The following is a 12,500-nucleotide window of genomic DNA, read 5'->3' on the forward strand; positions in this document are numbered from 1 at the left end:
GCTATTTTCTCATTAAAAGTTATTCCCCGAAATGCTAATCACTTTTCTGGCTGCTGCCAGTGCCAGGGCCACTACAATCCTGCCGCTTGCGCGATAACAGAGTTTCATCATTCGTTTCATTATTTTTGAAAATTTTTGTACACTTCCGTCCATCATAATCGCTTGTATCGCGGAATTTCATTTAGTTCGGAGCAATCACCTTTCGCCAGGCTGGACTGGAATTTTCTGGTGGCGTCATTCCGTTGTATTTGTGCAACGTAGCGCACTAGAATCCATCTAGCACACAGCATCAATCTGTCGAGAATGCTCTAACCAACACCACACCCAGCGGAATGTTCATCGCTCGATCATCATTTTTGGTCCACGAATGCGTTCGATTCCGTGCACGACGCGAGAGAGAGAGGTGTTTGTTGCAGTTTGGCTTCAGCTGATAACCAACACACCAAATGATGATACCGGCGCGATGATGGACAACAACAGCGAGCGTTCTATGCGCCAGTTGTGCACCAGACCCCGTTGCGGAATGCCCCGGGCGAGGGAAATAATTTGTGCCAGCACCACTTTGAATTTTTGGAAAATTCGCGAAAAACAGAATACTGCCGGCACTGAGCCGAACGAATTGGAATGAAATTGTCTCCTCGACACTGCCTCGACTGGCCTGGCCAGAACGGTGTGCGTACGGTGGGATTATATGTTATCCAGTTTATGGTTCGTTGGAACAATAATTTCACTCTAATATCATTATCGAGCGGTAATAACGAGCCCAGACCAGATTGCGGGCGTGTTCCAGTCGCGTGCCTTGTTTTTTGGTCCCCGTTTTTCCCGAACTTGTGTGCTTTCAACCGTGCACGCTTAATTGTATTCCACGAACGATATATTTGCCACTCTTTCTGGTGCTACAGCACGCTCCAAGTGACATAACAAAGGGCGGACAGGAGTGGCCTGCTGTCACCCAATTATGCTGTGTATGTCATCGCGCGACAAACGGAATTTTGTTGTCCTCAACAGCCTGCACGATGGCCATCGCAAGATGTGTTCCATCGGAATCAACGAGCGGTCATTTTGGAGGCGTTGGAAAAACACGATAGCGATCGATCGAGAAGAATGTGTATCAACCAGCAAAAGGGCAAAAGGGCGTCTAGGGCATCACGGAAGTCATTAGAATGTTTGTCAACCAATCCAAACACACGCGCGGCACAACATTAACGTTGGTTGATTTCATGCAGCGATTGCTGTCGCCTACCGTCGACCTCTTCCAGGTCTACGCTGTGCGCGCATGAAACATGAAATGAAACAAAAGCCTAACGGTCACGATGCGCCGGTGGTAGATGATGGTGTGATTGACGGTAATTGATGGGTGTCCTTAAATGGCGGTCAACAGGGCAGCGTCCCCTTTTACTTCGAAGAAGAAAGCACGCCAGAGGACTCACCAAGCATCGGGAAATGCTTTGAAATTATGACGCTACCTCCCGCTGATTGATGCCATGGCACGTCAATCAGCACGTGTATGTTGGCCTGTTGCACGAAGGAGTGGAATTCTACGAACGAAACATAATAATTTCATGTTTAAAATCACCGCACCACCGCGCCCCCTTTTGGATTATTGATGGTTTTGATTGATGTCATTACAATCTTCAAAGCGAGCGCATTTATGTAAATCACTCACCACCAACCAGCACATTACATTCGAAACCATTGTTGCTGGCTGCCCGGAGGTCAGGATGTCCCACGACCTCTTTTGCTCCCTTTGATAATCGCCCGAAAGCACGACATTCCAACGGCACGACGGGGAATGTTTCAAATATTTATCGCCATTGTTGGCACCCCAGCAGCAGGAGCAGTACAATGCAATCCAATAAATAACTTCATTTGCAATGCTGCAGCAGCGAATGCGATCCAATCACGGGCACGGGCACCACGTGCCCGCCCGGTCACCGAGCATAGATGTCGCCAAAGCGGTAAAATGCTGAACAATCCCTCCAGGTTGAAACAACCTGACAAATCATGCTCCTCACGCTAGTGGTATTCACGTAAAAGCGATACACATACACATGCACCAGCTCAGAGTACCGACAATAAAATGGCGTAACGAATGAGGTTTCCTGCTGCTGCTGCCGCTGCTGCCGCTGCTGCCATTTCTAGTATTCGGTCCAGTGCATGTAACCATTGTGTTGTAGAGGAACCTTCGGTGGTCTTCACATTTTGAGTGTCGGCCCACTTGAGCCAGTGCTCGGTCTATGGACGACTTGACCCCCTTTTTCCACGTGAACAGAGCCGCCATCCAGGGTGGTCCAGACGGACGACGACGCGAACCGCGTGCGATCACGTCCGGGGACAATTGCACCATCGGAGCACCGCGACAACCGTGTACGACCGACGCCACTTGAGTTCACTCTAGTTTAATGTTGCATAGCCAGCCAGCCAGCCAGCCAGCCAGCCAGCCAGCCAGGGGTCGGTGGCACAATGCACCGAACAATGCATGGACGAGGTCATAGCGAGGGGCGAGGTCATACCCCATCCGCGCCGGTCCCGGACCGGAATGGTAAAGTACAGAGTAGGACGAGGACGAGGACGACGACGACATCGATGCACCTTCATTTGGTGCAAGAAGGGAAAAGCGTGCCCGTAGGTGGTCCTTTAGAGAGCTGCAGAGGATTTTTCAATGTGTTTTTCTTCTTTTCTTTTCTTCGTTCCCGAACAGGAAAAGAAGGAAACAGGTCGACATTACTTGTCGACAAAAGCTGTGTTTGCCGGTTTCGGTCCGGGGAATCACTTAATTCCGTGAAGTGTGCGCTCGATTAGATTCGTGAAATGAATTTCTTCAATTCACGGATGGTAGGGTGGCTCCAGAGTATGTGTTCGTATGTGTGAAAGCATTGTTTGGTGGCAGATTGCAATGAAGCGGCTGCGGAGTGCTGTTTGACGGGAAATTGCTTTGTTAAGATGAGCGTTAATGCATGCAGTACAGCAGTAGACCCGTTTAACCTGACAATACGTTAAGTAGATTAATGTTTGTGCACTCCTTTAGCACTCATGTTAACATGCGTGCCGCAGATGAAAGTAACAGCCAGTTAGCGGGCCGAATCTCAAACAGTCAAACAGTCCGCGGGCCATTTCACAACACAATCTCGAGGTGTAGGGCCTAATTAAATTTTACAAACCACATTTGGTCGCCGTGCCGGGAAAACGAAATGATGAAGCTCCGTTGCCGAAATCTGATGATGGAGGCGCCAGGTAACCGGTAAAATTGCATACTTTCAAGAGTTTCTAATAGAAAAAATGGAGAACAAACAAAAATCTACACCAATATCTTCAATTCCCAAACAGATACATAGTATCAAATTACATAGAACAAACAATTAATTAAAAAACACGACAAATTTATACTCCGTGGATAATGTATTCACAAAATAAGTTGGCACGATCCGCCAGTTTGAAGCCCCTGAAGTAGAACAAAAGAAACGAATCAAAACAAAACATCAAATCGATGTAAATCCATGAAAAAAGCATGAATTTTTGTATAGCTTAAGCCCACTAACAAACTGGTCGCTATGCTTCATGGAGAAAATGAACGTCAATGGGGGCATTAAATATCCTTTTCGTTCAATACTCCCCACATCCGAACGAAGGCTCCTGCAGAAACGATGAACTGCTCCACATATCCACGTACCAGCACACAGTTCATTCGTTCCTTGTCCTTCACTGCCATCGATCTCTCGTTATATCCTATTCACACGAGCAGAATCATTATGCAATCGGTTGCAGCTATGCAGTTGTGGCTCCTGCTACGACTACTGCTGCTACTGCCACTTGACCCAGCTTCGGCCCCAAGTGCCACCGAGCATAAACCATTTTAATGAGCGGAATGAGGCGACCATTGCCACCGATGCACTCGACCTCTCGTGCACCACATCTCGAGCCAATTAAATTGCCTACTGGTTATGGCTGACTGGCTCGTTGGCCGACGACTCTCTAGACTCTAGGACAAGGACCAGAAGCTTCAGCTTCCTTTATGCGCGTGGGCCGAGAACGAGGCATTATTAAAGCAGTGCACCATGTGAAGCAGTAATAGCTCATGCGGTGCCATCGGTGGAAAAGCAGCAACTGTAAGCCAAAAGAAGGGGGAAGAAGAAAATTGTAAATTAAAAACCCCCGGGCAATGCTGCTGTTGCTGCCGCTACTCTTAGTGGTGGGGGGAGTGTCTAATGCTGGACTAGGACTCCCGTGAACCGGTCTGCCCAACCGATTGTTTGTCGTTTACCGAGCCGACTCGGGCAAACCCCGTTCACTGGAAGGACTAGTGACCATTTGGCCTGGTGAAAAGGTACCCTTTACCCATCGTGGTGAAAGGAGGGTTATGGGGCACGCTCGAGGAGATGCTACAATGCTCGAGAAAGTCAACAGACCGGTCGTAGGCAACACAGAAAAAAGCAGTGGCTGGGAGGATGGCAAGTAATGTTAATGATGGTTTCTGGGCATTTTCGTAAAATAGAGAGAGCGAAGGAAAGAAAAATAAAGCGACGGACGGAAGCAAACCGATGATTCCAGCATCCCACGAGAAATGAAAACAAGAGAGCGAGAGAGAGAGAGAGAGCGCGCGCAAGTTCGCCTCAAAGCAGTCCGCAGTCCCGGGCGGCCCTTCCCCCCAGGAGGCACTAATTAAATTAATGCCACAGATATTTGCCCAGGCCCGTGTTTCATTCGATTCTCGCTCCATTCCATTTGCTTGCTCGTGCCAGGGGCTTGTTTGTTCCTTCGTTTTTTACTTCGTTTTTTGTTTTATTTGTTTCCGTCCGAATAGCAAGGACCTTGGGCAACGGCGCTTTCAGGCTACGAGCTACGTGACGGTCAAGCATGACCGTCGGCATGTGCCTACGCAACCCTCATCTAACGGGATGCACGGGATGAAAAAGGGGGTAAACATGAACATAAAACACCGGACCGTCGGGCCTGGGAACGTCGAACGGAACATCGTTTACCAATCAACGAACGAACGCCATTCGTGCGGTGTGCGTACGAGTGAATGGGAAATAGCAAAAGTGTTAGCATAAATAAACATGTCTACCTACACGTCCTGGCTTATACTATTTTCTTTTTCTGTCTCTTTCATTTACAGGATGTGCGCCATGCTGTTGTCCGAGATGGCGAGCTTTGCGGCGGCACTACTCTTCGCCGTTCATCCGATCCACACCGAAGCGGTAAGTCTTTTATTGGGTGGTCTAATCGAGCGTTTTATTTCGCTCTTAACAATAAGTTTTGTTTTAACTATCCTCTTCTTGGTGTTCTAAATTTATATCAGCAGCATTGTTTGATTACTAATTGAACGCAATGCAACACTCTAGTCAGCAATCCATAACCATTTCAATATCCTTTGCAAGGTTCTCAATGAACGTCTATACGATTTTACTCTCGAAAATAAAGGGTACAGCAGTATTCCACACCTATCTGCACCCTTCCGTGCACCGCCACACATCAACTTTCCTCTAAACTCCAAGTACGGATGAGTTTTATGACGCTTAAAGCGAAAGCCAGGATCCGCAGAAGTGCTAGCAGGTCATAAAAAACGCAAAAACAACTCCCTGCAGTGCTCAACCATTGACCTTTCCTGCTGGTGCTGCTGCTGCTGCTGCTGGTGACCGAAGCCACTCGCCACAGGCCGACCGGCAAGCTAAAGATGAATTGTCTTCGCGGGCAGTAAAGTTGAACGTTTTATCACGCGCGAGATTTTCGAGGGAAAATGGTGAACGACGCAAATGGCTAAAAAAAAAGTCGAAAGAAAAAGTGTCACATTGGACACATGGAGCATTGAAAGCACTTGGCCCCATTTGGTCGGCCAAACCACGGTCAGCCTTGGGTCATGATGATGATGATGATGATAATGATGATGGTGCTAAGGATAATAGGCATGGATGATGAAGATGCATGCAGTGCCAGCGAGCGAATGGCCATATTTATGAGGCAGCACAGAGTGGCGCACCAGCACCAGCACCTGGCTTAACGGTCCACAAAAGGTTACGACAATTTTCCTCCAAAAATTCTGCCCCATGCAACACATTGATGTCCTGGCATTTGACCCCGGTGTGCATGTTTGTTTGTATGATAATCACTCAAAGTATCTTCACTCCGGAAAACTATATGATCCACCACACTGTATGAGTCTGCTCAGTTTCGTTTCATACATGGTGGAAGTCGATTGAACTTTGGCCGCATCCGGAGCTGGAACCTAAATTGACTTACCCCAAAAACACACACCCAAACGATGCTCTAGACCCCTTCTCCTGGACCCCCCCCCCCCCCCAGAAAAAAATATCGAAAATTTGCCACATTTAGCGGCTCCGCTAGAACAACGGCCAGCGAGAATGGCGAGAGGCCATCAGTATGCTAATGCATTGTTGCCTCGGTTCTGCATCCGTAGCGGGCGCATCAGCTTTAGTAGAGAAAGTGGAGTGGAAAGTTTAAAATTCGTTCCAATTTAAAAGTTTCCTTCTATTCCCATCGCTCCTCATCCTCCCATAAAGGACAACGAGGAAGCATCCTGGCGGCGCGCGCGCGCTCGGTATTGCTGTTGTCGAGAGGTATTCGGCTTTGGTGAGCCGAGTTGCCGCGGATTTTGAGCTGGCTGGCCAAAAGTTTTAGCCATAATCAGCTCCCTCATCCTCTTTTTTCGCTTCTCCCAGCAGCAGGGGCTTATCCTTTGCCGGCGGACGGTACTGCTTTTGTTCGCTGTTCGATCGCCAGCCGAAGCCGTATGGCCACGCCACCACAAACCACTTGCTCTCTACAATCGCTCTGATCGTTTGCATACAGGCAGGGCAGCCAGGCAGACCCTAGAGAGGGTCCCCCCGGTGGACGGAAACAGTTCACCATTTCCACGGCGATTTCCATCGGAACAGCACCAGCGCAATCATCGTTTCGCCATTCTTTCGACGAGCGCACCACGTCTTCTACCAAAAAGGTGTCGATGTATCGCGCGAGAATCCGACGATAGCCCTCTCCGACTTCCTCGCTGAACCTGCTGGCAGCCGAGATGAGATTGTGGTCGTCGAGTCACTTCAACTTTTCTCCTTCCATCGGCACCGATTTAGTCAAGGGAGGTGGAAAAAAAGCCATCGAGAAAATGGACCCTTCCTTTCTGAGGGTGGGGGGAGCAAACCACTGCAAATCGACCGTAATTGAGTCAACTGGCTCAACGGAGACGGGAGCTCGTCGTCTCGATGATGATAATGTGGTCCAACAAGGCAGCCCGAGCCGAGGTTCCGAGCCGGACCGAGCGATGGCCAAGCAGGAAGAACGTCTAGTGTACGACATGTCCGCAAATATGGCGCCACGCATTTCATATTCCGGTCATAAAGCGATTAAAGCGATCGAAGTGAACAACTCTGTCAGGTGGAGAGAGAGAGAGAGAGAGAGAGAGAGAGAGAGAGAGAGTGATTTATCGTTTTTGGCACAGAATACTGATCAGCGATTTGTGAGTGGAGCAAGGAATGCCTAAGAAGAAGTAGATGAATTCCGGATGCAAGATACTCACCGTGACATTGCTCTTATGCATGTCGTTGTCGTCGAAGTTGTAAAGCAAAAAATGAAGTATTTGTTATTGATTCAAGTTTAGAATCAGTTTAATATTTCTGTTCTCACTGTTTGTTCGTTTCCGTTGCATCCATCACCAAACCAAGAAGAAAAAATCAACGAAATCTATATCTTCCATCGTTTCAATTGCGCGAGAATTCGATGCACTCGTCCAGGCGCGGCATCAGATGTATTTTATCCCAAAAAACAAGCCACATGGAAATTGGAATCGCACCACCGTTCACACAAGTTCGTATAAGAGAACAAACAAAAACTACAACGATGCATCCACTCCGCTCTAACGCGCGCATTCCATTCAACGCGCATTCGTTGGGACCGCCACCCACCGAACAGGGCGATGCTTTATGGTATCAATAAATGAAATTTAATAATACTAAACGAACGGGAGGCGCAACCAAATGAAGAGTAACGCAGTGTGCGAACGTTTGTGCCATCGTACCGCAGCCGGAACAAATTCGCGATCAAGCGCACTGCATCCATCCATCCATCCTGCCCTCCCTCTCTCTCTCTCTCTCTCTCTGGTGTTGCTTGAATTCCAGCGCTTTCGGCTACCGCATCCAATGGCCTCCGGTTGAGTGGATTAAAATGGAGGGGGAGGAAAATGGGCGTACGTGTGGTGGTGGTGCGTTGTTACAATGTTTTCGAAGTTGCCAGCGAGAAGCGGCCAACCTTTTACCAGCACGCGTTTTCCCCCCAAACGTCGACGTGGACGTGATGCAACGTGTTTCCGCGATTTTCCACTCAGCGAGGCAAACAACCATCGCGCACGCATTCGCCCGAAAGTGCAGCGGCACGGCACTTGCAATTGCATTTTCCATTCGATTTTTTTTTCGCTGTTGTTGTTGCTTATTTGTTTTGCCTTGTTCTCCGTTTTGTTTGTATCGTTGGCGCCTGCCATTGCGCCTATGGGCCTAGGGGAACAGCAGCAGCAGCAGCAGCAGTGGGTGTGGGTGCTCTGGTGGAAAATGGGGAATTTACTTCACAATCAGAGGCATCAAACCGGATAAAAATTAACTCAATTTAACGTTTAGTTTTTTGGTTATGGCAAACTATGCACGCACGACTTTCTTTTTACGCTTCGGAAGTAATCTGCTTTGAGATCATTTGAGTTTTGCTGCATAATTTTTGCAGCAACACAAAGAATTTCTTCTAGATGATGAAGCTGAAATTAAATCACTCAAAAAAATCACACCTTTTTCCAACAACACTTCTTGATAGACGATGCTTATCGTACTTATCAGGAGAATGTGCTACACTGCAATGCGACGATACGAAAGGGCCCTAGTAAAATTATTGCCCCGAAAACAATTAAACCGATTGCAATTCCATCGCTCATGCACGCACCACAATTTACCGCAATCTTACTACCGACGATCCATTTGATTAATCGGCATTATGGTCTAATCATCAACCTCTAACATCGTTGCGTTCACCCAGCATCGTTACTATCAATTCACCCGAGCACTGTAACAGAATATTATTAATGCTCCTGGTTTAGATGCATCGCTTACGGTTCACCCTTACTGAGCCGGCAACCCGTTGATTATAAACAACCAGACAGACCCAATCGAGTTTACGTTTCATAATGCAATCGAGCGAGTATTATATTCCTCTGCGGTGTGCCAATGATTGTGTCTAGGCTTGACCGCTCGGCATCGGCCACAAGCTTCCCCCCACCCCCCTCCCACCCAGGGCCAATCGATCGCACACTCAATTACTTCCGGCTGCCGGTTGGCTGCGGTCGCTAGCGAGCGAGCCACCCTTCTCCGCACCAGACAAGGGGGGAAAACAATTATCCAAGTTTCACCGTCTATCGAGTTTAATCCTCCTTCGCTCTCCTTGGTGCCCTTACCCGCATGCTGCTTTCTCTCCTCTGTGTCCCGGAATGGGGCCGTGACTCATTAAAATGAAGCTGAGGTGCTGGGAAGGGTGTGTATCGTGACTAAATTTGGTCGATCTACGGCCAGCGCCAGCCAGCAGCGCCATCAAGCACCACACAAGCAGCGGTAAACATCGTGATCGAGTCGAGGCCGTCGAGGTTGACGCCGCCATTCACATCGAGTGTCCTCCCGGTTTCCCGGTTTGATGCTGCAGACCATCGCACCCGATGGCCGATGAATGTGCCTGCGATTGTCGTATTATCTTACTGCACTTAATTAGCTGCAACATACCAGCCACCACCCACACTCTCGTGCACAATTGAACGATAATTCTGTTTAACTATTCCAAGCGAATGGTGGCGACATCGGGAAGCAAGCATTCAGTCGAATGGTCATGATTTCTAATTTATGGTGCTGTCAAGTTTAAAATGCACATTTTTTTTAATTATTTTCAGTTCTTTTCAGAAAGAGTACTTTATTAAATTAACTTTTTAATATATTTAAAGTAAAGTTTCGCTACCGGAAAATCGAAAGTTCGTCATTTTTATTGGACATTTGCATTCAACTCACTCCTTTCCGAACACTTATACTTAAAATGTACAACCGTTTCTATACAAAGTATCACCAAACACTCCTTAATTACAGTAAAATGTTCGATCTCTGGTAGAAGTTTTGTCCAATTGGTGCATGTCTGCTGTGCCTCAGAACAGGTGCCATCCTGTCTGGCCTGATTGTCGGCAGGATACACCCACTGACGTGCCCGCCAATTACGGTTTAATACGATTTGCCAACGCAATTTACGTTTTCCGCGTGCCAATAACTGACTCGGTAAGGTGGACCGGAGATGTCGGGGGTCGAGAGGGTCACCTGTTCAATCGACCGAAGCAACGGTGATCTACGACGGCTGGCAACAGTGACTCCAGTTTTCCGATCGATTGGCACCCAAAAGATTCCCGGGCTACAGTTAGGTCAGTATTTGTTGGACTTGTGAGTGAATAAGGGAGTTTGTAAGTGGCTGAGCAATCTCATGAATCGCTTTTCTCTAAAAATAGTTGGAATTAATCATAATCTAAACTCCAGTCGCATTCCAGAGCTACACTTGGCTGTGGAATCCCCGAGAAATCGTTGTCCTTTTCTCTCTCTCTCTCTCTCTCTCTCTCTCTCTCTCTCTCTCTCTTCGTGTGTATGTGTCTCTATCCCTCAAACACAACCACACACTCATACGGTCGCACTTTGTCTCCTGGAGTAAAACGAACCGAGTGTGATAGCAATAATTGAATTTGGAATTGAACAAACCACGATCCGTTAGAATGAACTCGCCGCAAATACCAATTCCAGCACACTTCTCATCCTCTCACACAGGACACCATTCGCTTCCCTTGTTCTAGACACTCCTCTTCCCACATTTGCACCACATCCTCACCACCAGCTGGAAGGTTCTCCCGTTCTAAATGAGCAAAATGCGAACCACTCGGCAGTGAGGGGCACGGCCGGTGGTGAATGGAATCAAATCGAACTCTTCTTCCACCCACTACCCCTCTCGACATCCCGCCTGCCGTGGCATCTTCCCGAGCGCACCGCATCCGAGCATAATCCGTGAGCCCCCACGGTGCAGCCACTGCCTGCTGCTAGCCGCAACCTCAAGCTCAAGGAAATGAGGAAAACTGATTCCAATTTTGGATAAATCTTTCTCTTCTGCTCCGTACGGAGCGAGCGCGCGCGCGCGCATACGCCATTCAGAGTCGTCCCTGGGCCCTGAGCCCCGAGATCAGCTCGAAGCGAGCGAAGGGAAAAGGTGTTGATTGAGTTTTTAATTGCTTGGAGCGACGCGGCGCGCATCGGGTGCCGGAGATAAAGTCGTCCGGTCGATCCGGTGGGAACCTCGTGGATCGTTCCGGTACTCCGGCGTTGCGGTGGAATCATCATCCGGCGGCGGCGACGGCGGATTCTGCGGTGGATTAGGTTGTGGTTTTCTATGCGGAGCCTTTTCGGGAGGACTAGGCATCAGGACACTCGGAAGGAGCACCAACAGCGCGAAGCTAAAGGGCGAGAAATCGCGGCAAGTCGTCAAGAAGCTTAAAGAGTGGAGCGGAATATAAGTTTCCATTTGGCAATTTTTGTTTCTTTTGTTCCATTTCCATCGTTGGCTCCTTTGCACGGAGCATTTCAATCTGGAACTGAAGGATTAGTCCGGCCTTTTAACAGTTGCACTTTTCACAGGCGCTTTTTTATCATGATAATAATGATTAAGAATGACGCTCTGATGACTTTGTGAAATCCATTTGGAAAAGTTATTTTTTATCGTTCGGTTTTGTGTCTCTGCTACGTCTTTACGTCTCGTTAGGATGATGATGACTTAAGTTTCTTTTACACTGAGCTGTATTTATGCGAAGCTATTTATCCACAACCGACACTAACTGCGCATCACATAAGCGCCCCTCCCAATTCCATCTATCTGGTTATCTCTCCATCGTCATCGTCGTCCTCGTCGGTTGACACTTCCACTCCACGCTTGACTTGCAGCGCACTGCATCAGCTATCAGCAGCATTATCCGCATCGTCATCGACATCGGCCTTCGGGTTCAAGCGATGCTCTGCAGGGCTGTCGTTGCAGCTGGTACTCATCTGGTGATGATAGCGATGATGTCAGCCGGGAGCAGCAGCAGCAGCAGAGCATAGCGCCGGCAACCATATCGATGCACCACCGTGACCGCCGCATCAGTGATGGGCAAGAGATGGCTTTTCGGTCCCTTTCCCGTGCTGCGACCCAGTTTTTGAGCGGTACAGGGTGCTAGCGAAGGGAAGGGAATCGGTTTAGAAATAATAGCAACGTAAATAGGTAATAAATCTTGATTAATGATATTGGATTATTTTCCACCCCCTGTCTGATGCCAGACACATCCCCTACCACCTATCCGTGGAGCACTCGGGAAAATGGGCACCAGAATATGGCACCGATGCTGGTTGGGCTCCAGTTTTCCCTCTTTTTTTCCTTTGGCATTTTGTTACGGCCTGCAGATGGTCTGTGAACCA

The 12,500-nt window shown here is 48.4% G+C and overlaps 1 protein-coding gene across 5 annotated transcripts in view; it reads left to right on the plus strand.

Moving 5' to 3' along the window:
• Window positions 1-12,500, plus strand: part of LOC126576358 (protein O-mannosyl-transferase Tmtc3) — a 127,008-nt gene that overhangs the window by 49,617 nt on the left and 64,891 nt on the right. For all 5 annotated transcript variants that reach the window (XM_050237597.1, XM_050237602.1, XM_050237598.1 and 2 more), the window contains one exon: window positions 5,117-5,198. In XM_050237597.1, the coding sequence (XP_050093554.1) occupies window positions 5,117-5,198 (82 nt within the window). The remainder of the gene's footprint in view (window positions 1-5,116; window positions 5,199-12,500) is intronic.

The sequence above is a fragment of the Anopheles aquasalis genome, chromosome 3 (genome assembly GCF_943734665.1).
Source record: "Anopheles aquasalis chromosome 3, idAnoAquaMG_Q_19, whole genome shotgun sequence".
In the NCBI taxonomy this organism is placed as follows: Eukaryota; Metazoa; Arthropoda; class Insecta; order Diptera; family Culicidae; genus Anopheles; species Anopheles aquasalis.